Source organism: Cebus imitator, unplaced genomic scaffold (assembly GCF_001604975.1).
Source record: "Cebus imitator isolate Cc_AM_T3 unplaced genomic scaffold, Cebus_imitator-1.0 Scaffold285, whole genome shotgun sequence".
Taxonomy (NCBI): domain Eukaryota; kingdom Metazoa; phylum Chordata; class Mammalia; order Primates; family Cebidae; genus Cebus; species Cebus imitator.
The window spans coordinates 1,615,837-1,640,453 of NW_016107600.1; the positions used below are offsets into that span (position 1 = coordinate 1,615,837).

Below are 24,617 nucleotides of genomic sequence, written 5' to 3' on the forward strand. Positions count from 1 at the left end.
GTGTGTGAGGGGGCAGGATGCTTCCAGGCATGTGTGCACTAGTTCACACTGAGCATGGACTTGATGGGTCTCAGGGTGAGAAGTAGCAGGCACAGTGTGTGTGCATCCTGAGTGTGCGCCAGGATTGCCTGGGTATAACAACCTCACACCCTGGTGAGGAAGAGGACTGGAAAAATCATTCTTACTCGTCTTTTTCATTTGTATGCACACCGCACGCATATACTCTCACTTTCTCCCTTTTCTCTCTGTCTGTGTTAATCACTGTACACACTTATGGCCAGAGAAGGGTGCTGATGGACTAAGGTTCTTTAATTCATTAGAATTAAGTTGAATGTATTCGGCCTTGGGGCTAGGGGGAACCCCCCCAGAGAAAACGTGGATAAATATTTAAAGAGTGTCTGTTGACAGTTTTCATCCACATCCTGGCCTGGGCAGCCTGCCTGGGGAAGAGGGGGCTGCAGTGAAGCCAGGAACCCCACCAGGTTGAGCTGGCATTTCCTATGGGATGGGAGTATGTGGGGACAAGTAAGAGGCCTGCTCCAGTCCCCTCTAAGTCAGATGCAAACAGTCTCCTACGAAGAAATGTCCTGAATCAGCCCAGACAGAAGCCAGGCACACACAGCCGCCCTTTCCTTTTAGTCTCCATAAGCAGCTTTGCTCTCAGAGCCCCTAGCCAAGCTTGTGGCCATTGCCTGGACTTCCCGCTCCATGCAAGGGTTGGTGTATGAAGGGGCAGTGTGGCCCTGACTGGGTGTCTGGAGTTTTCCCCAGCCCCACCACCTCCGACCCTCTCCTCTCCCCTAGCAGGCAGCAAGCCAGTCTCCAGGATCTAAGGAAGACAGGACAGCTTTGGACCCTGGGGAAGGGCCAGGGGATGGAGGGTCTGATGCCTGAAGTGTTTGGGGATAGGTATACTTGTTCCTCTTCAAAGTCTCCAGACTTAGGGACCCCCCTAGGGAGCCCATCTTTTGGGTTGGGGGCCCTGCCTTGGCTTGCAGGCATTCATCCCCTTGGAGGTCTTATACCTGTTGAGGTAACCTGGGTTGACCTGCTGGCTCAGGTGTCTCTCTCTCTCTCTCTGAGAGGAAGGAAAAGAGAAGCAAGATTGGGGGCGAGAGGCACCTTCACATCTAAATTCCTACCCTGGAAAAGCTGATCCCAGCCATTAGCTGGGGCTGGCTCACCACCCCCTACACACACCACACACCCCCATCCCTCCCCCTCTCCTCCCCTCCCTTTCCTCCAGGTCCCCCCAGCCCTGTACCCCTCAACCCCCCGCCATCTCCCATCTCTCTCTCTCTCTCTCTCTCTCTCTCTCTCTCTCTCTCTCGCCTGTCTTCATGTCGTGGATTGATGAACGCGAATCGCGTGTAAGCGCCGCCACCGCCGGGAGTCTGAGGAATTCGCCTGGGCTGTTAAAGGAAAGAGCTAAGTGAGAGCGCGAGCTCTACCTACCGACAGTGAGGAGCGCCGCCGCCGCCCGCTCGCCGCCCGCCGCCGCCCGCGCCTCAGCCCCGGGAGCTCTGCTGAGCCGGCCGAGCTCAGCACCGAGGCGCCCCCCAACCTGCCCAGCCCCCAGCCCACCAGCCCAGCCCAGTCCCGGGGAGCCAGCCGGCCTGGGGTTCGGTCCCGGGGGGAGGGGAGTTTCGGGGGTACCGGGCGGGGGAGTCCTGAGCCAGAGGGGAGGGGGCCGCGGGTTTTCATGTACCCAGCATGAGCTCCTACTTCGTCAACCCCCTGTTCTCCAAATACAAAGGCGGCGAGTCCCTGGAACCGGCCTATTACGACTGCCGGTTCCCTCAGAGCGTGGGCAGGAGCCATGCGCTGGTGTACGGGCCCGGCGGCTCGGCGCCCGGCTTCCAGCACGCTTCGCACCACGTCCAAGACTTCTTCCACCACGGCACCTCCGGCATCTCCAACTCAGGCTACCAGCAGAACCCGTGCTCGCTTAGCTGCCACGGAGACGCCTCCAAATTCTATGGCTACGAGGCGCTCCCCAGACAGTCCCTTTATGGGGCTCAGCAAGAGGCGAGCGTGGTGCAATATCCCGACTGTAAATCCTCCGCCAACACTAACAGTAGCGAAGGACAAGGCCACTTAAATCAAAACTCGTCTCCCAGCCTCATGTTTCCATGGATGAGACCCCACGGTGAGAAGCCTTTTCTCTTTCCCCCTTGGTCTCCCGCGCTCCGGGGTCTTTCCCCCCTCCCTGGCCTCCTTTTTGTCTGCCCTCGCTTTTTCTCCCGGCTTTGGGGTCTCTCCCGCCCCACCCCCCGTGCCTGGGTGGGTTTCTCGAGGTTGGGAAGGCTCCGCTGGGGTGGGGCGGGGAGGGGGTGCCTAGAACATTTAGGGGATTGGGGTGAAGGTGGGGGAAAGCTGCTGTGTGGCTGCAAAGGGTTAAAGATCATTTTCTCCATCTCTGTCTGTCTGTCTCTCTCTGACTCTCCCACTCCCCATCTCTAAAGTCAAAGTTGGGGAGGTGGTTGGGAATGGTACCCTGAGTACCCTGAGGGTTGTCAGCCTTTGGAACAAACCAGTTTCTGCAGAGGCAGAGAGCCTGGGGTCCAGGACAGTGGCCAGGCTGTCTTAAGGCAAAGGGAGACCCCTGTTTCTCTGCGCTAGCCAGAGAGTGGTGAGACTCTAAGGGCAGGCTCTCTGTCTCTCTAGGGCACCCACAGCCTCCTCTCAGAGAGCCAGCCTGAGGGCCACTACCCCAACTTTTCTGTACTTCCCCCAGTTGGGAGAAGACAGGGGAGCCTAAGAGGAGGGGGAAAAGAGTGCTCAAAAGGAGAGGAGCCAGGCAGATTAGGGATCTCTGAGGTCCAGAAGACCCTAGCCAGTTTCCCCAATGGAGGACTTGTGGGGTCTCCCTGAGACCTGCAGAGTAGCTCAGGTCAAGAGCCCCTCCAAGGGTGGCCCCTCATGGCCCAATTTCGAAGTACAGGGGGAAGCAATAAAGCGACAAGTTCCGGCGGGGATGGCCCATGATTTATTTGCTGGTCTCCAGTTAGCAATCAGGCGGAGCGGTGATACATTCCAGCAGATCAATTATTTTTCTTATTGGAAAAGCATTAGGCAGAGGGATGCAAGGAGGGGGCAGTGGGCAGAGCCTCTCTTTTTTGCCCCCAGCTTTTTTTCCTTTCTTTTGGAAACAGACTGTCCCCAGCCTTGCTCACTAAATGCCAAGCTGCACTTGTAAACAAAGCTGCAAAGGCCAGTTCCTAGGATTACAGGCCTCGTTGGGGGGGGGGGCAGGATTCTTCAGGGCTCCCCCAGTCCCTGAAGGGCCCCAGTTTCCAGACAGACCCCAGCCTCCACCCCCACCCCATCTCTCAAGGTGAAGCCAAACCAAAACAGTCCCCCAACTTTCCTGCCCCTGTCTACCTTCAGCTCTAGCCTTTTCCACAGAAGGGAGGGGAACTGAGGAGATCAGAGAGGGGACTTTAGGGGAGGAAGAGTGGCAAGGGAAAACCAGCCCTCACCCAAACATAACCAGACTGGGGTTTTCTTCTGTCCAGCTCCAGGGAGGCGCAGTGGACGGCAAACTTACAGCCGGTATCAGACCTTGGAACTAGAAAAGGAGTTTCTCTTTAATCCTTATTTGACACGAAAGCGTCGGATTGAAGTCTCTCATGCCCTGGGACTGACCGAGAGACAAGTGAAGATCTGGTTCCAGAACCGAAGGATGAAGTGGAAAAAGGAGAACAACAAGGATAAACTGCCTGGAGCGCGAGATGAGGAGAAGGTGGAGGAAGAAGGAAATGAGGAAGAGGAGAAAGAAGAGGAGGAAAAGGAAGAAAACAAGGACTAAGCAAAAAAGAGAGGCCCCCCCTTTTAGCAACTCCCTTGAAGTTTCGTTTTATGGTAGCAGATAAATTGAGAAGTTTACGACTGTCATTTGCTTTTATAGAGAATAGAATGACACTCACAACTCTAACTACCTGTCAGATACTTGCAGCTCTGGTTTTATTACCTTTGGACTTCCCCCGCTCTTTATTTGTTTGAGGGCTGGAGGGGGGAGACCGAGACACAGCGGAAAGTTCGGACTCTCCGTCTCACTCCCTGCCCCAACACACACTTGTCCCTGCCCCCACCCTTCTGTGTTCCTCCTGGATTTTAAGGTCTGAGACCTGGCCTCCGTGCTCCTCCGTCTGTCTCTCACCACACTCCCACCTCCCTACTTCTCTGGTATTTATTTTAGAGTGGAGCCCCCTAGAAATGCAGAAGAGGACTTGTGGTTTTGTTGTTATGCTAAGACTAGTGGACTAGATGTACTTTTGTTTTAAAAGGAAAGGACAGAAAAAAATGAAGAAAGGAAAGGAAGGGAAGGAAGACAAATTTAAAGAAATAAGGAAAAAAAGCAAGGAATGTCTTCTCCCCTCCCCCTCCCCCACCCCGGGGCTCCCTGCTTAGAAAAACCCCCTTGACTTTCTCTAGGAACCTGATGGAAACCTGAAGGAGATGTGGGTCTCTCCCCTCCCCCATCTCCATAAGGGTAGATAGGAGCCTGCAGACGCCTCTAAAATCCTACCTAGCCATCCCATGGTCACTCGGGCCCATGCCTTCCTCTCCTTCGCTATTTGATTTCTGTTCTGTTGGGCCCGGGTTCCTCTGAGCTGCATTAGTGTTCGTGCTCAGAAATTACCATAATCATGAAAATAATAATAATACTGATAATAAATCTTTAACATACTACCTAAAGGGAACCTGCAATAATTTTGAAAAAGAAAAAGAGAAAAAAAATTAAAATCCTGCTATAGGAGAAAAAAAGCGAAAAAAATTAAAAATCAAAAAAAGAAAGAAACCTCCAGCGTATTTTATCACTACCTATAGAGAGAAATCCTGCTTTGAGAGTATTCGTAATGCGGTTTTGTTGTCGTTTGTTGCTGCTTCTTTCACTAAGAAAACCCAACAACTGAGACTGCCTAGCCCGCCGGTCCTGTGCGCTTTTATTGTGCTTCTAACCCCAGTAGAGTAGAACTAAATTGCACTGAATGTATAGTTAACTCTGTCTTGAATTCTCTGTTTATGCAACGTGCTCGAAAGAAAAAAAAACGTTAAAAATATATCTATAATAATAATTTTTGGTCATTTGTCTTTATGTCCAGCTATGAATGTAGATTTTGTGTCCCTACAGCCCTGTTCCTGGTCCAAGTACTTTGTATTGTATACGTGAGTCATAATAAAAAAAAAAAGAAGAAGAAAAATAATTGAAGCTGGAATGACTTGCTTTTTCTCCACAGCTCTTCCCTATTCTCTCCCCTTTCCCTTCTTATCCCCCTCTCCAACTCTCTGGAAAAGGTCTGCTCCACTGGTCTGGCTTTGGGGTGGAGAAACTCACATGGAGATAAGCCTGGGAGTTGAGAAGGCAGGCTGGCCTGGGAAGGCAGGTGAAGGGGGTGAGGGGCTGAGAGGAGGGAGAAGAGGAACAGTCCATTGGTTAAGAGAGGAAGGAATGTATAGGTATGCCCTTGGGGGAATCTTGGCTCCAAACAAAGTTGGTTTCTAGATGCCAGGATCCCAATGGGAAGAAAGATTTCCTCACTCATCCACCCTTCTCCTCCTCAGCTCTGGGCTGGGCCCAGACAAAGAATCTGCCCTGTTCCCCCCCACACACACACCTTCCTCCCCCGAAACTATGACTTTTTCTTCCAGGGTCTGGATCTGGGGGTGAGATGGTGGGGTTCCTTCTGATCTCCACATGCCCCTTGTGGCCAAACCTTGGCCCCCAGCACCCAGCACCCAGCACTAGAATAATGAACCGAGTGGGGACGTGTGAGGCTCGAGGCATCTGGCTGGCCTGTCTGCAGGGCTTGCCTGAAGATGCCTAAGGATGGGGGATGCTAAAAATGAAGGATGAGGAAGCTTAAGCCTGAAGGAAAGGAAAAGGGAATGGAAAGTAAGTGAGCTCATAGGTGACCAGCCTGAGCCCACATCCTGAAATTCAAATTCAATCCTCTGTGCAGGAGGATTGTCATCACTGTCACTCAGCCCAATTGCATCCACTCCAACTTGTGTTCAGGCTGTTTAAAGTCCGCTCCCCACTTCACCTTGGCAATTGGGCAGTTTACCCAGCCCCCACAGTGTGGGCCATGGGCCCGGGGGGATGGGCCTGCTGAGTGGACAGCCTGCCACCCCAGCCATGGAGGGTTGAGAGGATTGTATTGGCATCTTCATCCCCTAAAATGAAGAATTCTTCAGTTCAAGGCTCAGGGACCCAAGGGTAAAGAGGTCTCTCACTACTCTCTGGAGAGTCCTGGACTAAAAAATCTGTTTATGCCAATAAGATTCTGGTCAAATAATCCCAAATTCCAGAGATGCAAGTCTTCTGACTCAGTCAGGAGAAGAGAAAAGGGAGGGGAAGGATCTTCTGGTCTTAAAAACCAGACCCCCAAAGGCTGAAATATTTTTGAGGCCAGATTTTCTTTCTTTCTTTCTTTCTTTTTTCTTCTCTCTCTCTTTCTGTCTCTCTCTCTCTCTCTCTCTCTTCCTCCCCACTTCTCATCTATCCCTCTCCTGGTCATTGATTTCCCCAGACCTAGGCCCAGGCCAACTCTTGTTTTGTGTAATTTCACCTGCGTCCCAGTCACTCACTGGCCCCCACGAAAAACGGGCCTGAAAATCGGGCCTGAGTACAGAATTGAGTCGGGCTTCCTAGGGATCTCCTGCAGCCCGAGAAAGGCTGTGGATTGGAAGCACAGGCTGCAGGCAGCTGCGACAGCTTTGAGCAGAAGCTCCGGGAAATCTACCGGAACCTGGGGTCCCTGCTGTGAGCAGGGGCACCAGCCAGGTAACCCTGTTCTCAGTGGGAGACGCCGGCTACCCACCAGGGAGGCCAGAAAAGAGCGTTTCGCTCTGACCTCGGGCCTTCCCACAGGCGTGTCCTCCATGCTCCAAGGGACGGCCGAGGTCGCCGAGGTCCGTTTCATTTTTAAACGTGGAATTATGATTGCTATTAATAAAAATATCTGGCCCAGTGGCCTAGCAGGATGAACCCACAATAAATGGCTCCGAAGGGCCTCGCCGCCTTTTCCCCACACCAAATGTCTCATTCATCCCTGGTCCTGCTCAGCAACGTCCGTGGCCCCAAGCCCGGCGCGTCGGAGGGCGGGGTGCGTCTGGCGCCCGGCTTTACTCGAGATGCCAGGCATGGGGAGGGCTAAACCGAGGGAGTCCCAGCCACCCCTTCGTGTAGTACCCGCTCCCCCACCCCTTCTGCCCATCGCCTCTGTTTTCTCGTTTGGAAAGAAAAGGAGGTAAAAACCCGTTTTATGGGGGAACGTAATTGCGAGCGGGATGCGCTCTCTTTAGAATCGCGTCCTCCCAAATGCTCCCGCCGTCCCATTACCAGAATGGGGACCATTCGGCTGCTGCAGATAGGACTTTCTCTCCCATTCTTTACTTTTTTATTAGCCAATGAAAGTGGCTTCCGAAAGCTATTTGTGATTTGTGAAAAATAGTGTCTTTCAAAATGCTGAGTTGAAGCATCTCGCTCATTGCGCCTAGAATTTATTATTCTAATCTCAACCGTAGAGATGGAATAATGCAGCTATTAAGTTGGGGGGCAAATTCGTTTCTCTGGATTAATTTTTTTTCCTCTCCACTCACTCATTGCATAAGCCTGGGAAGGTGCGGACCTGCATGAGATCTGGGATCGCGGGGTGGGTGAGAAAGGTGATGAGCGTCCTGAAGGGCTCCTTGGGGCACTCTAGGTTAGGGGAATGGGTTTGGTGTCCCCAGTCTTATCTTCCCCAGATGAGATGCCCCAGTGACTGCCTGCTGGCTGGGAAAGTTACCCCTCCCCAATTAAAGAGAACAGGATAGGTTGTGCCACAGTCTAGAAGTAAAATTTCCGGTGAGCTGCCCGCAGCGCCGTCCCATTCTCCCTGCTGCCCATTGTGAAAAGCTGGGCCAGAGCTTCCTCGTCGTAATTTTTAACTACCTGTTATAAAATTTATGGGTCGGTTTGTAAAAGAAACGAGATCCCTGCATCTGGCCTAGGGAACTGCTTTGCTTACTGCGGAGGAAGTTTGGGGAAGGCATGAGGTATCCCCGCTTGGTCAGGGTTGAGGCACCCAGCTATTGAGATTCCCATGCCAGCTTGACTCGGGACCAAGTGGAGAGCTGCCGGCCTTCAAATCTCCGGCCCGGCAGGCCCGTGGGGAGAGTGACCTGGCTGCAACCCCCTCCCCCCGGCAAATAGTCTCTATAGGGGAATTTACTCTGGACTCACCTTCAAAATTAGGGGTCTGGAAAAATAGGCTGCTAGAAATTTTAGCACAGAAGGTGGAATTCGGGGCAGTAAAATGTTATTTTTTCAGACCTCAGCAGTACATCCCAGCTGCACATTCAGTGAATCAGAAAATTTTTCTGAGAAAGGCAGGTGGGTGTGGGCAATCTGACAGGATCCAAAAGGCTTCCTGCCTTGTACCCCTCCACCAGAAGATGAACTAGAGACCAAGATCTTGGGCTTTAATTTTATTTTTAATTGTAAAAAGATTTCAAGGAAGCCGCCATTCGAACTAGAAAGTGAGAAGACCTGATACTAGGGATGGTCTTGGGGGAAAATGTCATTCTCTCTAAGAAAGGGACCCCGGGGATGAGGGTCGTTTTGAGGGTCCTAGAAGTTGCCCCCAATTCTCACCTCTCCTGCTGCACTGCGGGATTGCCCAGGGGGGGTCTAGCCCCCTAGGTTCTTCAGACCACTCCAGGTCAGGTTTGGTTGGGTGGTTGCCAGTGGTCTTCGACTACTGTTCCTGTCTAGGGTGGAGTGGGGGTTTTCAGGGGTACCCCATATAGAGGATGTTGCTCTCTTCCTTTAAAAAAAAAAAAAAAAGTAGGCGTAGGGAAGCACCCCTTTCAATCCCTGCAACTCACCAACCACCACTGCCCCAAGGCCACAAATCTTTGCAAAGCTTTGAATTCCCCCTGATGCAACCTTAATGCCCCATTTATTAAGGACAATATTTAAAACTCGGCAAACCAGGAGAGGCAGCCGACCCTCAGTGCTTGAAGCTTTCTTTCGTCTGGGCGTCCGCCCTCAGCTCTATCCGCGCTCCTGCAGCAGCCCGGCCCGTGGGGAGTAGGCGGTGGGTGGGGGTAGGGGTGGGGTTGGGGTCCGGGGATGCTCCCTCTATGAGAGAATTGGGTAAACATGGCGACCGCGGCGCCCATTTGCACACGCTACACAAATGCATCGCATTCCCGGTTGTTTGCAGAAAATTTACAGCTGAGTAATAAAAGTTTACGATCGACTCACAAGTTGGATTGGCCACAAGAAGTCATGTGGATTCCATCCATGAACGTGAACTTTTTATTGTGGTTTGTCCGTTCCGAGCGCTCCGCAGAACAGTCCTCCCTGTAAGAGCCTAACCATTGCCAGGGAAACCTGCGCTGGGCGCTCCCATCATTAGCAGTATTTTTTTTATTAATCTGATTAATAATTATTTTCTCCCCCGTTTAATTTTTTTTCCTCCCAGGTGGAGTTGCCGAAGCTGGGGGCAGCTGGGGAGGATGAGGATGGGAGGGGAGAGACAGAAGTTGAGAGCATCTCTCTCTCCCTTCCCGACCCTCTGGCCCCCAAGGGGCAGGAGGAATGCAGGAGCTGGAGTTGAGCTAGGGAGCTGCAGAAGCCTCCGCCCCTCCCCTCTCCCAGGCTCTTCCTCCTGTCCCCTTCTTTCAACTCTCCTTAATTTTATTTGGCTTTTTGATGATTATCATCATTTTTATTTTTGAATTATATAAAGTATATGTGTGTGTGTGGAGCTAAGACAGGCTCGGCAGCGGCACAGAATGAGGGAAGACGAGAAAGAGTGGGAGAGAGAGAGGCAGAGAGAGAGGGAGAGAGGGAGAGTGACAGCAGCGCTCGGTAAGTGTTTCCTTATTGGTTCAAATATGTAACTAATGGTCCGTAGCTGGGTGGCGGTTTCAAGATAAGGACAGCAGCGGCTTGTCTTGGTTAGAGAGGAGAGGGGGCTGGAAAGAGGGTGGGCGCGTGGGTAATTATGGGGAGGAAAAGTGTAGGGGGCAGAAATGGGGTTAAACTGAAATACTGGTAGCTGGTACTGGGGCGATTGTGTTGTCCTGATGTCACTGGGTGCCAAAGTTGGCGGTGGGGGGCAAGGGGACAGCACCTGTGGTGCTCAAGCAGGCGGTCGAGGGCGCCAGCTCTCTGATGCCCACTGTGTCAGTACCTGTTTATTATAGACCTTCGGCCTCTTGGCTAATGGAACTGGGTCGGAGGGGAACTGGAAGCTCAGGCTCCAGGCAGGAGAGAGAACCTAGAGGCTGTGCCCATTGCCCTCGAAGCAAAGTCAGCCCCCCAACCCCCAAACAAACTTTTCAGCGCCCCCTCCCTGTCTGGCATCCCCCTCCCTCCCAGAGAGCGAGACTGCCAGAGCTCACACATGCGCACTGTGGGCCCAGGGCCGGGCCGCCGAGCAGGAAGCGGGCGCAGCTAGGCGGGCGGCGGGGCCTGTTAATTGGCAATTAGGGGGGAGGCTGGTGGCTGGTGCGCGTCAGCCGAAAGGAGAGCGTCTGCCCACCCTCTGCTCCCGCCCCCACTCGGGCGTATGGAAGGGTGGGAGGTGCCCTGCGTTGGGTGGAGGGTGGAGGGTGGGGGTGGGGGATGCAGTACTCAAAAGCCATCTTGTGCTCGGAGAAAAGAGGCCTACCGGCTTTTCCTTCCCAGGTCCTGCGCCCCTTACCCCCAACCGCGGCCATCCCAATCGGGGTGCCCAATGGACCGGGATGCCCGCCCGCCACGCCTGGCTGCTCTGGGCTAGGACCTGCCTCGCCTGGGGCAGAGATGGGAATAGGGAAGGCTCTAGGCTGGGCGGGGACAGGCCCAGTCCTCCTGGCAGGGTCTCCTAGGTGCTGTGGAGGCAGTGCGGATTCCGGGGGCTGCTGGCTCAAGGGGTAGGGGCGTCAGCCTCGGGCGGCGGGAGGGTCCTGGGGACTCGATATCTCTCTAATAATTGGTGCTAATGGCCTGTTGTATAGTCTTAACCCGACGCATATGGTTTCATAACACAGTGGCTTAATTTCTTCCAAATGTACGTGGCCCTGAATGTGTCGCAGTTTGATATATGACTGCAAGGGCCTGCTGCCCGGCCTGGGTCCGAGGCTCCGAGGCGGCCCCTGTAAGTGTGAATTTCTGTTTATAAAGGGCGACGCACACGCAAACGCCTGCACACCCAGGCAGACACACCCGGAGGCGGGGAGGGGGGCGCATATTCCAGGCGAGGTCCGAGAGAGTCTGGAGGCCAGACTCACCTTCAGTCTAAGCCAAGACACCCCTCTACCCCCACCCTCTCCCAGAGGCGCGACTGGGATTCTGCGCCAAGCCCGAGTGGGGGAGGGGATCGCTCCACGATTTCCTGTTTAAACCCTGACCCGTCGCCTGGTGGGGGGGCAGTGGATGGGGAAGAAACCCGTTTTTATCAAATTCTTAAAAATATAGTTTGCATTCAGATCAAACCGCTTGGGCCGGAGCTGACGGTGAATTTTATCTCCCCTCCCCCCACAATCCCCTTCCCTTCCTTTTCTGCCCCCCCAAAATTCCCCTTTCGCAGCCAACATAAAGGCCTCTGAGGTATTCTCCCGGGGGAAGAAATGGCATTTTCTCTCCCCCTCCCCCCCCAGTAGGACTTGTGTGTCGGCAGAGGCGTCTGACGAGGGGCTAATTTCGCGTTCCTTGTTTACGATCGAGAAAAGCGCTTGACTCTCCCCAAATGGGCCCAGCCCGCCGCCTGCTCCGGCTGCCGCGCGCTCTCCCGCCGCTCGGGCACGGCCCGGGGGCTGACGCCCCGGGGATCCAGCCTGCGGCAGGCCGGGACTCGGAGTCTGTGGGACCTGAAAAGGGCAAAGGGAGTGCGGAGGGACACTGGAGGGGCCCGAGAGGCCCGAAAATGGGAGCCTTTCTCCTCGCGTAATGTGGGAACCGCCGACCGGTGAGGCCTCTATTTACTCTCTTTCGCCTGTATGTTGTCGCCCCCGCCCCTGTGGATGGCCGCTGATGGGGGCAACACAAGTGCCCTTTGTTCGGCCCCCGAAAGAAAACCTTTTCCAAAGAAGGCCATTCAGGCCAGTGGAGATTCACCTGGAATATTAGAAGGGCCCCCTCCCACCCGAGGGGCGGGCCTGGGCGAGGCTGGGGTATTTCTCTTAATCCTAGAACGACCTCATTGAGGGTGCGGACAGTGAGATTTGGAGGTGCTAGAGTTCGAGGTTGACCGCTTAACAGCATCATCCTGAGGTGTCTTAATTATATAATATTTTAATTGATTTTCTGTCCCTTCCTGACTAGAGCCCTGCAGGCCCCCCTTATCCTGTGCCCTTCACCCCTAGACCCATCCTCACAAGACAGAGGCAAGCAGAGAAAGCATGGCAGCAGCGACTGGCCCTCTGTTTTCATTTTCCACTCTGGTCAGGGGATAAACTAGACCCCAGTGGACTCCAGCACCAGCTCTCTGCTTCCCAGTTACTTTCGATTTTCTTTCCCTTCTTCTTTCTCTCCCTCTCTGGCATTCAAACAGAAGCACGAGAGGAGCCACCAGTGGCAACCCTCAGCTTCCTTACAGGCCACATTCCCTGCTGATGTGGTCCTTACTGCAGGACAGCCCTTCTGTGATTATCTAATAATAGCCAGGGTGGCTGAGAATAGAATCTGGCTCAAGGACTCCGCGCACCCGTGGCAGAGACACTGAATCTGTGGGTCAGGGCCTGGCAACATTCCTTGGAGCCTCCCCCTTTGAGCCCACTCTTTGGGTACCCTTAGGCTTGCCTGCCCCCCTTACAAGGGGCTTTGTCAGCCCTGCCATCCGCTGTATTTCGTGTGCCAGTTCCTAAGGAGAAATGGGCAGAGCAAACCCTTTCTCTCCCTGGTCGTACAGTTGTGATTCCGACAGAGAATGCGACCTTGTTTGGAGAAGGTGACCTTGTTGGGTTGGCTGTTGTGTTCTGAAACCCGGCTTGGGAGTGTTATTATTTATTTTATGCAGGCTCAAATGTACAGACGCAGGCTTATGCATGAATATATACAGACTCATATTTCCTTGGTGGTTAATTGTATGTTACCATGCCTATATTCGCTCAAACACCGTTTTATGTGCATGCAAAATTTTGTTAGCCCTCACTAGAGGAGAGGGGGCTCATGGAGGCACAGGACCAAGCAGGCCCTCTGTGCATGCTCTGCTGGAAATATGTGTGCACTGGAATCAGAGTATGCAGGTTCCAGTAACCAATGAATGCTGTAAAGGCTTTCTCAGACCTCATTGCTTCCGCTGCCGGAGCAGCTGGACTAGGAAAATACTAAATCCCTTCTGCTTTCTCTCCACACCTCCTGGCAAACTCTCCCAATTTAGAAACTATTTTACAAGGGGGAACCCAGTTGTCTTGAAATTGAGTTCTGTGGGACTCTTCACAGAGTCGGCGTGGTGGGCCTGCGAACAGTTCTGAGCCGTCAGGACCCTGGTGTTGGAAGCCTCACTGGGGTGATGAAGGGATCAGCGTGGTTAATAAGTTGGCCTCTGGACCTTAATAAGGTGGCTGCTGGCCAGGGTGCTTGGGGAAGCTGGTGGAAAAGGCAAGAAAGGGTAGGGGTGCAGCGAATATCTGTTTCTCCTCCTGCTTGCCCCGGCCAGCCACTCACCCTGCCCCAGCCGGATTTGCCTGCATCCGTGGCAGCAGATTGGGAGTTCTCTAAGGTCCCCCAAATACCCAGATCGGGTTACTGGCTGAACTGTGTTTTAATCCTCGCTGCTATCTGAGCCAGGGCAAGACCTGGCCAGGGAGAAGGCTGGTTCAGGTAGCACAGGAGAGGATGCTAGGCCTGTGGGCCTGGATCACCGAGTATGGGCGACCAAGGCTGAGAATTAATGGGCCTCCTTTGCCAGCCTTTCTCCCTTCCAGAGGCACAAAAAGACAGAGCAGAGGGGAAATTTCAATGTCGGTGGAAAACCCCATAAAAGAAAACAGGGACCAGAGTGGGGCTGGAGGGGTTTTCCGCCACTCTCTAGGTGATCGGGTTTCTCCCAAGACTCTTGTCCAGACAGGCTGCACCAAGAGGTGTGCAGCTTTCTTCCACCTTCCTTCCGCCCTTCATGGAAAGCAGCCTCAGGCTTTCTGGGCCTTGGTCACCCCAGGTGCTGGGGTGACATTACTCCAGGACTGTACCCCTTGCCCAGCCCACGGCCTCTGCCACGGCGCCGCGGCCGCTCCTGTTTATTGTGTCTGTGAGTTGTTTACTTGTTTTGTCTGCTGCCACCCTGTGTCAGAAACCCGCCAAACCAGCGAACTCGCCCAGGAGAACAAAGTGCAGCGCAATCCCCGAACTCCCTCCCCTTTCCAGCAACCCCCTCCTGCCCTCACAAGCTCCTGCATTCTCTCTTTTGGAGGGGAGGAAGGAGAAATCGTCTTAAAACAGGGCAGCTGTTTATAGGGTCAGGGGAATTATGGGGACACCATAAACCTCCGGGTGTCCCTGTGGTGGAGAGACTTCCCAGTAGCCCTCCCCTTGCCTAGGCTTTTCTTCCTTCCCCTGGTAACCACTTGGTTAAGGGGGCCACACTCACTGAGAAAATTGAGCCCACCCCCTTCAACCCAGTCCCCCACCAGCCCACTCCTTTCTGCAGGAGTTTCCCTGAGACACAAGTTGTTGGGTTTTAAATCAGGGTAATGCTGATGGATTCATAAAGCTAGATATAGCATGTCATTCTCCTCCCACACTCCCTTCTTCTCAGCCCCCCAAACTTGCAGTGAATTTAAGCAAATCCTACAAAATGAAATGCCCCTTTGCTAAAGATCCTATATGTCTCCAATCCCGCCTCCTGCCAAGTGTAGAGTCGGATAGGCAGCTGTTTGCCTTTAAATTTGCTCCTGGCTATCAAATTTAAAAGAGTATCATTGAAGTAAGTAATATTCTCATTTCTGAAATTAATTTTCCCCTCCCAGTCTCTCTCTCTCTTTTTGCCAGCACAGATTAAATGGTTCTTTCAGATCTGCAAACAATAAAGGATAAAATTATTTATAGGGAAATGAGGATGCTGTTTTATTGCTGGCTTATTGTTCCAGAACATAACAACATTTTATTTTCAAGCAGGAGAAGCTAGACCATGGGGAGAAAAGGGGGAGGAAGGAACAAAAACGTGAAGGGAGGGCAGGAACACACACACAAAACTCCTGCCATGTGTAACTGGTAGGACATTTACAATTTCTGTATGACAACTCACTGTGACGTCATAAATACTGAGTTCATGAATTTTATAATTCTAGTGAACTTCCCAAATGGGCCCAAGCAATATGCTTCATGTGGAGGGGCATAAAAGAAGCCAGAAGGTTGGAGATCCTTTGACCCAGCACAGAGCCCCACACCCCCTATTGCAGCTTCTTCCTCATGTGACATCTTCTTGAGGCCCTATTCAGGGGGCTGAAAATATTCGGGATATTCTGGATTTTAATCTTTCTCCTAGGCCAAACAGGGTCACTTGCTTTGCCCCCCTCAAGTGTCCTTAGGCATCTAAGCTCTCTCCCCATTCCCAGCTCACAGAGAGCTGTGTCCCCAGGTTCTCCCTAAGCCCCCTCCTCAGCTGATACTCAGCTGCTTGGAATAGAGGTGGGAGGCTTGGGTGCCAGCCCCCCAAAAGCCAGAAATGACATTTTCCAGGTGGAGCCGGAAGGGGGCTCAGGGCTGAGCGTGTTGGGGTAGAGATGTTTGGGGCCTATTTTACGTTTTAACCTTAAGTCAGAGAAGTGAATTGAGAAGCCAAACAAATGCCGATGTGAGAGTTTGTGTCTGCTGATGGTACAGCAATAAGTGACGTGCTGGTAAGGAAACGTCAGGCAGAAACCTGGAAAGAAAGAGGACGGAGGGGAAATGTGACATGAGTTAGCAGAGCCCCCCATATACCTTTCTTCTCTGTTTAATTGCAATAAAGCAAGAGCAGCGCGGGTAGGCTCTCAGCCTCTCCTTAGCTCAAAAGAGGAGTCACCAGTGCAGGCCTCCTAGGTGTTTGGGGGCAGTTCTCAGCAGCTTGACATGCCCCATCTGGCCTCTTCCTCCTTTCCCTCTCCCTGCTGACCCCCAGCTCCCTTCAACTGGCCAGCCTGGGCCCTGTCCCCAAAATATTAGCACCCCCAAATGGGATTCATTTTCGTGTTAGGTGTGTCAAATTTCACTTTTCTCCGTGCCTGAACTTTGAAAGGAGGAGTGTTCCTTTTAGGAATGTGGTGTGGGGGGGGGGGCAGGGGCAGGTATGTGCTCAGACAGCTTCCCCCATCATATCTATGGGAAACTGGAAGCCCCTTAGGTGAGCCATGCTTTGGTGTTTCCAAGCAGCATTCCCTGCATTCAGGGTCTCTGGCAGACCAGGAGGCTCTCTCTGCGATCTGATCCCTTGACTAGGAGTTCCATGGAGATCAAAGGAGCTTATTTACACACACAACACCAGGCATTTGGAGTAGAATTTTTTTTTTAATTTCTAAATTAAAAATTCTAATCCTAGACCAGTCGGACCAACTGAGCAGTCGCTCTAGAACAGCAAAGCCTTAACCAAATAGTGTGATTGTGAGGGGAGCTGAGTAATTATTGAAACTCGGCTTTCTCCGTAAGAGGGATTTTAGCCCTCGCCCAGTGGCACAAAAGGGGCCAGCGGGGCAACCGCTCTTCTCTCGCCCGGGAAAGTGAGAATTGGGGGTGGTGGGGGCAGGGTCGGGCAGCTGCGGGGTCGCCTCCAGGCAGCTGAGCACCCAGGCCAAGCGCTGAGGCCGAGCACTGAGTCCTGCGGCTCCAGTGCGTGGGTCCCTGAGCAGCCTCCGGAGGCACGGAGCTGTAGTTGCGGCGCGTCAGCCAGGAATGGAGTATGTGTATCTGTGTACAGGCTGGGTGAGTCACAAACATCCGCGCAGAGCTGGGGGATCTGGGGAGAGAGAGGAGACCCAGAGGACACAACTAAGGAGGACCTCTGGAAAATATTGTCCCCAAATAAAAATCCCAGATCTCATCCCACTCACTTCAAATATCCCTCCCCAAGACATTAATATATTTCCCAGAGCTGAGTGGAAAGCAAAAGCCAGCAAGGTGAGGCCTGTCCACGAACCTCTCCAGGCTGGGTCCAGTCCCACCCACCCTTTCCCCAGTTCAGAGCTCACAGGCCCCCCGGCCTTTCCCTGGCCCAAAGTAAGGCTGAAATGGGAGCTTTCAACTTGCTCAGGGAAATCCCCAAGTGCCCAGGCTGCAATGCCACCCTTATCCTTGGGGACTCCAGGCCAGTGACTCTACCCAACTCAGGTCCAAGGCGCAGGCAGTCAATTTCTCTCCTATAATTAGCACTATGAAAAGCTTGTGTTTTGCGTTGGGGAGGACTGGAGAAGCAAGTGGCAACTTTCCCCTTATATTCTTTTTTTGTGTTTTTTAAATTCTGTTTTTGAATCCACCAATTAAAGCTCCTCCGAAAGTGAAAATCTGCTGTTGACACCAAGCCCCTTCCGAATGCCTGATTCTGGAGGCCAAGGGGCCAGAGCAGAAGCAAGGAGACCTGCCAGCCTGATGAGGTTGGGGGGTAGTGTTTTCTGATTTCTCTAGGCTCGTTTTATAGAAACAAAGAACAAGTTCTCTCCCCTCCTTCCCAAGACTTGTGCATATTTACAGAGCACAACTGCAGTTTTAATAAAACATCTGTTCTTGCTTCTGCTGATGAGTTTCCATAATTGTTTTCAGACAAATTTAACAGGAAAATATAAATATATTTAGAAAAATCTAAGTCCCAGCTTTCTCCCTGTAGACAGCCCTTCTTTTGCCAAAAAAATAAAATTAGCATGAAATGGGAAAAGGAAAATATAATCCAATGTAGGGAAGATCGGGTTCATCTGACCTGCTCTCCCCCCTTGGAGCGAATCCTTTCAGCAAATTTCAGCTGCATTATTAAAGATCTAACTGAAAGAAGAGGGCTTCTTTCCTCAGGAATGAAAGGTAATGTGGAGGGAGTGTGCTGAAAATTAATTTTGCCAAAAGTCTTTAAGCAGTGGAAGAATTTATTTGTATTTGTTTCTCCTTCTCTCTCCCCTCCAGCATTTCTGCCTTTTTCACCCAGCAGCTGGTTTCTGTTCATTATAAATCGGCGAGACCTTTCAGTCTCTGCCCTCTGTTTAGGGACGTCATAAAACACTTAACTTTCCGGGACTGAGGCTCACATTCTGCCTCTCAGGTTGCCAGTCCCCCCCACTGCCTTTAGGCCCCAATAGAGAATCTCCCAACTTTGGGGCCCCTTTTCTCTCCAGACATGGTAGAGGAGGGGCTCAAGGAAACCTAGGCATCCTCGCTCTCGAGGGCTGTAGTCCATACTGCTCCAGAAGCCCCTTCTTCCTTCTAAGGTCCTTCCCTCCCCCACCTAGCCATAAAAAAGATTTTTAAATACATAGAAAATCAACACTCATTGAAAGCGAAACCTCATTAAGACATCCTATCTTCCATCATTCAATTTGTTGTACATTGCAACAATTTAATATCTTGAAGGAAATATCACTGGCATGATTTATCCCTCTAGCAATCTCTCTCTCTCTCTCTCTCTCTCTCTGAAATGGGGGGCAAGATTTTACTCTCTCTTCCCACCTCTTCTACTTGTTACACCACTACCCTCAGGGCAGAAAGGAGGCTGGGAACTCTGAGAGAGGCTACTTGTGTCCAAGGGTGCACTGACTTGTTCCCTAGCTCATCCCCCAGAGTACTCGTGCTGCTGTCTCTCCCCCACCTCTTGCCCTCCAGGGGGCCTGAAGCCTCAGCCAGCTGTTGGAAACCTCTGCTCAGGCACGCCATGAATTTGAAGACAGCTGGATTCCAGGGCAAAAAGCAACTCACATTGGTGTCTATGTTTGTGTACCTGCCAAGTCACCCCAAGATGAGATAACTCATCTCAAAAATTTTTTCTTCATTTAAAAATCCTCTACCCTTTCCCCTTCATTTCCTTGGGGAGAAGAAAGTGTGGTCTTTGAAGAGGAACCTTTATAATTATAGGAGTCTTTCCCCAGCCCTTCCAAATACCGACAAATTTCCATCCTTTCTGGAGGATTGGGGCTGTATTTCTAAAAACCAACACAAATTGTCTGGCAGGAAGACTCTTCAACCCCCTAACGAGGCTCATGTATTAACTAACATGTTGTCTCCACCAGCTCCTGCACACTGTCTGCTTTTGGGTTAGAAACTTTATTTTTCCCCCCTAGCGACACTCCAGGGAAACCTTAACGTTACAGAAGATGAATAAACGAGTTTTTTCCCAGCGTAGTCCCGTTTATGGCTTTATTGCTACCCATTGATTACTCCGCTTTGTTACACAGAAGGAAAAGATCATAAAATCCGGCGACATCCGGGTTCTTGTTATAGCCAGTTCCCCCCCCAACCCACCCAAAAATGGTGGGGGGAAATATGAGCTTTCACTGCTCCTTACGCACTCCCCATCACCCCTCTTTGTCAACTCAAAGCATTTTCAGCCTATATCACGATATTAAATTAAGTTTGGACTAATCAGGAGAAAACCCCCATCTGCACACTTTCCGCTGTTTCAGTTCGCTACTGCGGCTCCCTCACAAGCCTCGGATTTAGCTGCCTTTTTGTAACAGTATCTTCCTTTTTTTTTTTTTTTTTTTTTACCCCCAAGGTGGGAAAAAATAGGGATTGAGGCTGTTGGGAGGCCCATCCCCACCAGGAGTAACTAGCACTTGGGCTAGCTAGAGCTCCCTAGAACCCCTTTCTGAAGTCTCCAAGCCACATAGCTCAGGTCCAGGGGCGCCTCCACTGGCAGTGCCCTGAGTCTGGAGGGGGCAGGGGGCTTCTGACCCTTGCAGGGGCTTGAGGCTACAGGAAGCTAACTGTCCATCAGAGCCCCAGCAGCCTTCTCTTTCTGGCTGGATCCTATGTGAATTAACCCACCGGCCCTCGCTGGCTCCAAATCATAAATTCTCACCAACATAAACAGGAGTTGATGTCTCTAGAAAGATTCTCAGAGTTTTCGTTCTTCTTCCTTTCTCTCTCTCTCTCTGTGTCTCTCTCCACTCCGGTTCCACCTCCCTACATTTTGCTTCTTTTTCTCCTTTTTCTATTGGATTTTTATACATTTTCCCTTTTAGGTAAAAATGCTGGAAGAGTTTTCCCAAAAGAGGGGTCCTGAGGAGGAGGCAGAAGAGGGCCAGGATGCAGAGGAAAGCAGATGCATGGGCCCTTTGCCCACTTAAGCTCTGCCACTGTACCCTGAAGTCTTGCCCCTTTAGACCTAGCTGTTCCCCACATCCCTCCTGCATTCAAGACTCTGGGCCACACTCTACTTACTCAGGGGAACAGGTTTAAGGAAACTCCTTTCTACTTTTGATTTTTTTTAATTTTTGGAGAAAAAAATACTAGTTTAGTGATGGGACTCACTCTATGAAGCATCAAACCAGAATTTCCTGCAGGATTTCTAGGGACCTCCTACTGTGCTGGGAGGGAGTTCCTCCCATGGAGAAATCAGGATGTAATTTTAGAAGGGGGCAGATATAAAAGATGAAACCAGATTGCAAATACAGGGATTTCTCTAGCCCTGGCTCTGGCCACATCACAGCAAAGTTAGCTGGGGCTGAGAGCTTTCCCGGGAGGACAGCTCTCCTTCCTGTGTCCCAAGGCCCTGCTCAGGGACATGCACCCCTCCTTCACCACCAAACCAGTTCCCTTATATATATATATTTAAAAGAAATCCAAGTCTTACTTTCAAAGCACACACTTAGTCTCAACTAGGGAATCAACAGAAGCAGAGCGATTTTTTTTCCCCCTTCTTGACATCTGGCTTGCGATTGGCTGGGAGGGGGTCAGCTGACTTTGTCATTTTGTCTGTCCTGGATTGGAGCCGTCCCTATAACCATCTAGTTCCGAGTACAAACTGGAGACAGAAATAAATATTAAAGAAATCATAGCCCGACCAGGTAAAGGCAAAGGGATGAATTCCTACTTCACTAACCCTTCCTTATCCTGCCACCTCGCCGGGGGCCAGGACGTCCTCCCCAACGTCGCCCTCAATTCCACCGCCTATGATCCAGTGAGGCATTTCTCGACCTATGGAGCGGCCGTTGCCCAGAACCGGATCTACTCGACTCCCTTTTATTCGCCACAGGAGAATGTCGTGTTCAGTTCCAGCCGGGGGCCGTATGACTATGGATCTAATTCCTTTTACCAGGAGAAAGACATGCTCTCAAACTGCAGACAAAACACCTTAGGACATAACACACAGACCTCAATCGCTCAGGATTTTAGTTCTGAGCAGGGCAGGACTGCGCCCCAGGACCAGAAAGCCAGTATCCAGATTTACCCCTGGATGCAGCGAATGAATTCGCACAGTGGTGAGTTTTACAGCTCCGAGATATAAATTAAATAAACTGAACTGGCTTTATGACCGGCTTCCCTAGAAGAACGGGCGGAGAGAGTTTTTTATGGCCCCATAAAAACAATCACGCTCGTCTCCTCGCCGAGACAGGGCCCCCTCTTCTGCCCTCTCAGCTAGCCTCCCGCTCGCTTGCAGGGGCCTGGCCCCCTTGGCCCCTGACGGATTGGAGGGCTCCCAGGCGAGCTGAGGGGGCAGGAACAGGGCAGGGGATAAGGGGGTGAGGAGAAGATGGGGGAGTCCCCCAAAGTGGAGTCAGGCTGAAGAGAAGGGAGGGGGAGAGGAGAGGCAGAAAAGTGGGGAGAAGTTTCCAAGGCGCTAGGATGCTTGGGGAGATGGGAGAGCCCTGTCCTTAAGAAAGGGGGCCCTCATTCCCATTATTTGGGATTTTTCAAAAATCAGCTTTTAGACTTGCAGCTTTCTGTTTGCCTTTTGCCCCGCCCCCCAACCCACCCCACACACCTTTCTTTGGGACACACACTTCCCACCTTATGGGAGGTCTGAATGAAGTTGGGGTCCTGGCGGTACCCCCAGTGGGGGTGGGGCAAGGCAAAAGGGAGAAGGCTAGAGCCCTAGGGGCCCGTGAGCTGCTGGCCAGGTTGAGAGGGTGAGGACTTTGCTAGGGGAAATAGTCTGCGGAGGACGCCTAGCTGATTGTTTTTAGTGTGTTTTGTGCCCGGATCTTTAGGGGTCGGCTATGGAGCGGACCGGAGGCGCGGCCGCCAGATCTACTCGCGGTACCAGACCCTGGAACTGGAGAAGGAATTTCACTTCAATCGCTACCTAACGCGGCGCCGGCGCATCGAGATCGCCAACGCGCTCTGCCTGACCGAGCGACAGATCAAAATCTGGTTCCAGAACCGCCGAATGAAGTGGAAAAAAGAATCTAATCTCACGTCCACTCTCTCGGGGGGCGGCGGAGGGGCCACCGCCGACAGCCTGGGCGGAAAAGAGGAAAAGCGGGAAGAAACAGAAGAGGAGAAGCAGAAAGAGTGACCAGGACTGTTCCTGCCACCACTCCCCCTTTCTCCCTCGCTCCCCACCCCAACTCTCCCCTAATCACACACTCTGTATTTATCACTGGCACAACTGATGTGTTTTGAGACCCTAAAACAAAATTAGGGAGTCAAACGCGGACCTGAAAGTCAGCTCTGGACCCCCTCCCTCACCGCACAACTCTCTTTCACCACGAGCCTCCTCCTCCTCGATCCCTTGCTAGCTCGTTCTCGGCTTGTCTGCAGGCCCCTTTCCCCGCCCAGGCCTTGGGGACTCGGTCCCTGAACTCAGACTCTACAGATTGCCCTCCAAGTGAGGACTTGGCTCCCCTCACTCCCTCAACGCCCCCACCCCCGACCCCCGTGCAGAGGGCCGGCTCCCGAGCCTGGGGCCTCTGCTCCGGGGCCTCAGGGCCCAGCCTCGCAGCCGGGGAGGGCTGGAGACCCAAGGAGGGCACGCCTTGGCCCCACACCGACCCCCAGGGCCTCCCCGCAGTCCCTGCCCAGCCCCTCTGCCCCAGCAAATGCCCAGTCCAGGCAAATTGTATTTAAAGAATCCTGGGGGTCATTATGGCATTTTACAAACTGTGACCGTTTCTGTGTGAATACTTTTAGCTGTATTTGTGGTCTCTGTATTTATATTTATGTTTAGCACCGTCAGTGTTCCTATCCCATTTCAAAAAGGAAAAAAAAAAAAAAGAGGGAAAATTACAAAAAAAAAAAAAAAAAAAAAAAAAAGAGGGAAAATTACAAAAAGAGAGAAAAAAAAGTGAATGACGTTTGTTTAGCCAGTAGGAGAAAATAAATAAATAAATCCCCTCGTGTTACCCTCCTGTATAAATCCAACCTCTGGATCCGTTCTCGTATATTTAATAAAACTGATATTATTTTTAAAAGTTTATACCGGGAATTCTGTTCATTCGCTCGCCCGCCGGCCTCAGGCTGAGAGCTGGAGCAGGCTCCAAGCGCTCCCGCGCCTCCTCGCCGCCTGCAAGTCCCCAGCCCTCAGCACTCGCCATCCCCGGAGCCAGGCGCCTGGCCCCGGCCTCCTGTTCGTTCTCGCGATCGCACTGACGGGCTGGGAGGCCTCTCTGCGCTCCCTGCGCGGAGCAACACACACGACCTGCGAAAAAAGCCGCGTAGGATTTTGTTGCGGGGAAAAACGGGATCAGTCGGCTTGGGCACGAGCCCCACGCAGGCCTCCCTGCCTGTGGCAGCCGGGGTCCTCAGCGTCCGAACCCCGAGGCCCCCCGAAAGACCAGTAAAGAAGCACTATCCAGGCACCAGGGTCGCCTCCGCCCACTCCCGGGAGCTGGAGGCGGGGGGCGCCGTGAGAGCAAGCCCCAGGCCCGCGCCAGGCTGGCTGTTGCGAAACGTGGCGGAGGCGGAGAGCGGAGGGAAAGAGAAGACCGAGGGACTGGAGCCCTGTCGGCAGGGATTGAGCGATTCAAGGACATCTCGAAAGAGAAAGCCTGGAAACTGAGCTCCAGCCTGATCTGGGACTCCTGACGTGGCCGGGACAAAATTCCTCCTTCATTACAGCTCCAGCCGAGCTGGTTCCTGACTCTTCTCTCCTCTATCGGGCAAAGAGGCGGGTGAGGAGCGCAGCCGGACCCTAACTATTTATCAGCCCTGGCCTTCTCTCCCCAAGCCTGGCCAGAGAAACCTGAGTGGGCCTACGGGGAGAGGTGTTGAGAGGGGTCTCCGGGGGGAAAAAAATCCACCAGAGTTTTCCAGGCCTTTCAATTCCCTCCAGCGCCCCCCACCCCTCGCCTCTAGTGCCTCCACCAGTGAGGAGGGGGCCTTCTCCTGGCAGGGGCGGAGATTTCCTGGGAAGAAGCAGGCAAGAAAGTCTGAGACTTGGGGCTACAGGGGGAAAGGAAGGGGCCGAATGGCTGCAGACACCCTGTGAAGGCTGCCCAGGCGCTTGCCCTGCCCACCCCCAGGTCCGCCCCATTACTCCTAGTAGCTCAGAAATTCCTCTCCTGGAACTTAGGATTCAGGTTCCTGGAAAGGCTGGCCCAGAGACCTTTTCCCCAAATGGCACAAAACAGGCCTTTTCCTCTGCCCTTTTCCTCTGCCGTGCTCACGTAATATTTGTGGAGGCTTGAATCTTGTTTTTCCATGCCCTCAATTTAGACATCTATTTTCTAAAACCTCTGGCATAGGTACCACATAAGGATTCCACGCAGGGAGACAGAGTAGTCCTCTAGACCATCGTCTG

The 24,617-nt window shown here is 52.4% G+C and overlaps 2 protein-coding genes across 2 annotated transcripts; both read left to right on the forward strand.

The window, feature by feature from the left end:
* Positions 1-1,430: 1,430 nt before the first annotated feature.
* HOXC8 (homeobox C8) lies at positions 1,431-4,786 on the forward strand. Its single transcript, XM_017501864.2, has 2 exons — positions 1,431-2,149; positions 3,519-4,786. The coding sequence occupies exons 1-2, from the start codon at positions 1,714-1,716 to the stop codon at positions 3,809-3,811; spliced, it is 729 nt and encodes a 242-aa protein (XP_017357353.1). The 5' UTR covers positions 1,431-1,713; the 3' UTR covers positions 3,812-4,786.
* A 14,908-nt stretch (positions 4,787-19,694) lies between these two features.
* Positions 19,695-23,118, forward strand: HOXC6 (homeobox C6). Its single transcript, XM_017501865.2, has 2 exons — positions 19,695-21,357; positions 22,087-23,118. Exons 1-2 carry the CDS (start codon positions 20,958-20,960, stop codon positions 22,392-22,394), a joined length of 708 nt encoding a protein of 235 aa, XP_017357354.1. The 5' UTR covers positions 19,695-20,957; the 3' UTR covers positions 22,395-23,118.
* The last annotated feature ends 1,499 nt before the right edge of the window (positions 23,119-24,617 follow it).

Coding starts and splice junctions, on each gene's coding strand:
- HOXC6 (XM_017501865.2), top strand. CDS start 20,958: ATGAATTCCTACTTCACTAACCCTTCCTTATCCTGCCACCTCGCCGGG. Junction 21,358..22,086: donor GCGAATGAATTCGCACAGTG/GTGAGTTTTACA, acceptor CCGGATCTTTAG/GGGTCGGCTATGGAGCGGAC.
- HOXC8 (XM_017501864.2), top strand. CDS start 1,714: ATGAGCTCCTACTTCGTCAACCCCCTGTTCTCCAAATACAAAGGCGGC. Junction 2,150..3,518: donor TCCATGGATGAGACCCCACG/GTGAGAAGCCTT, acceptor TCTTCTGTCCAG/CTCCAGGGAGGCGCAGTGGA.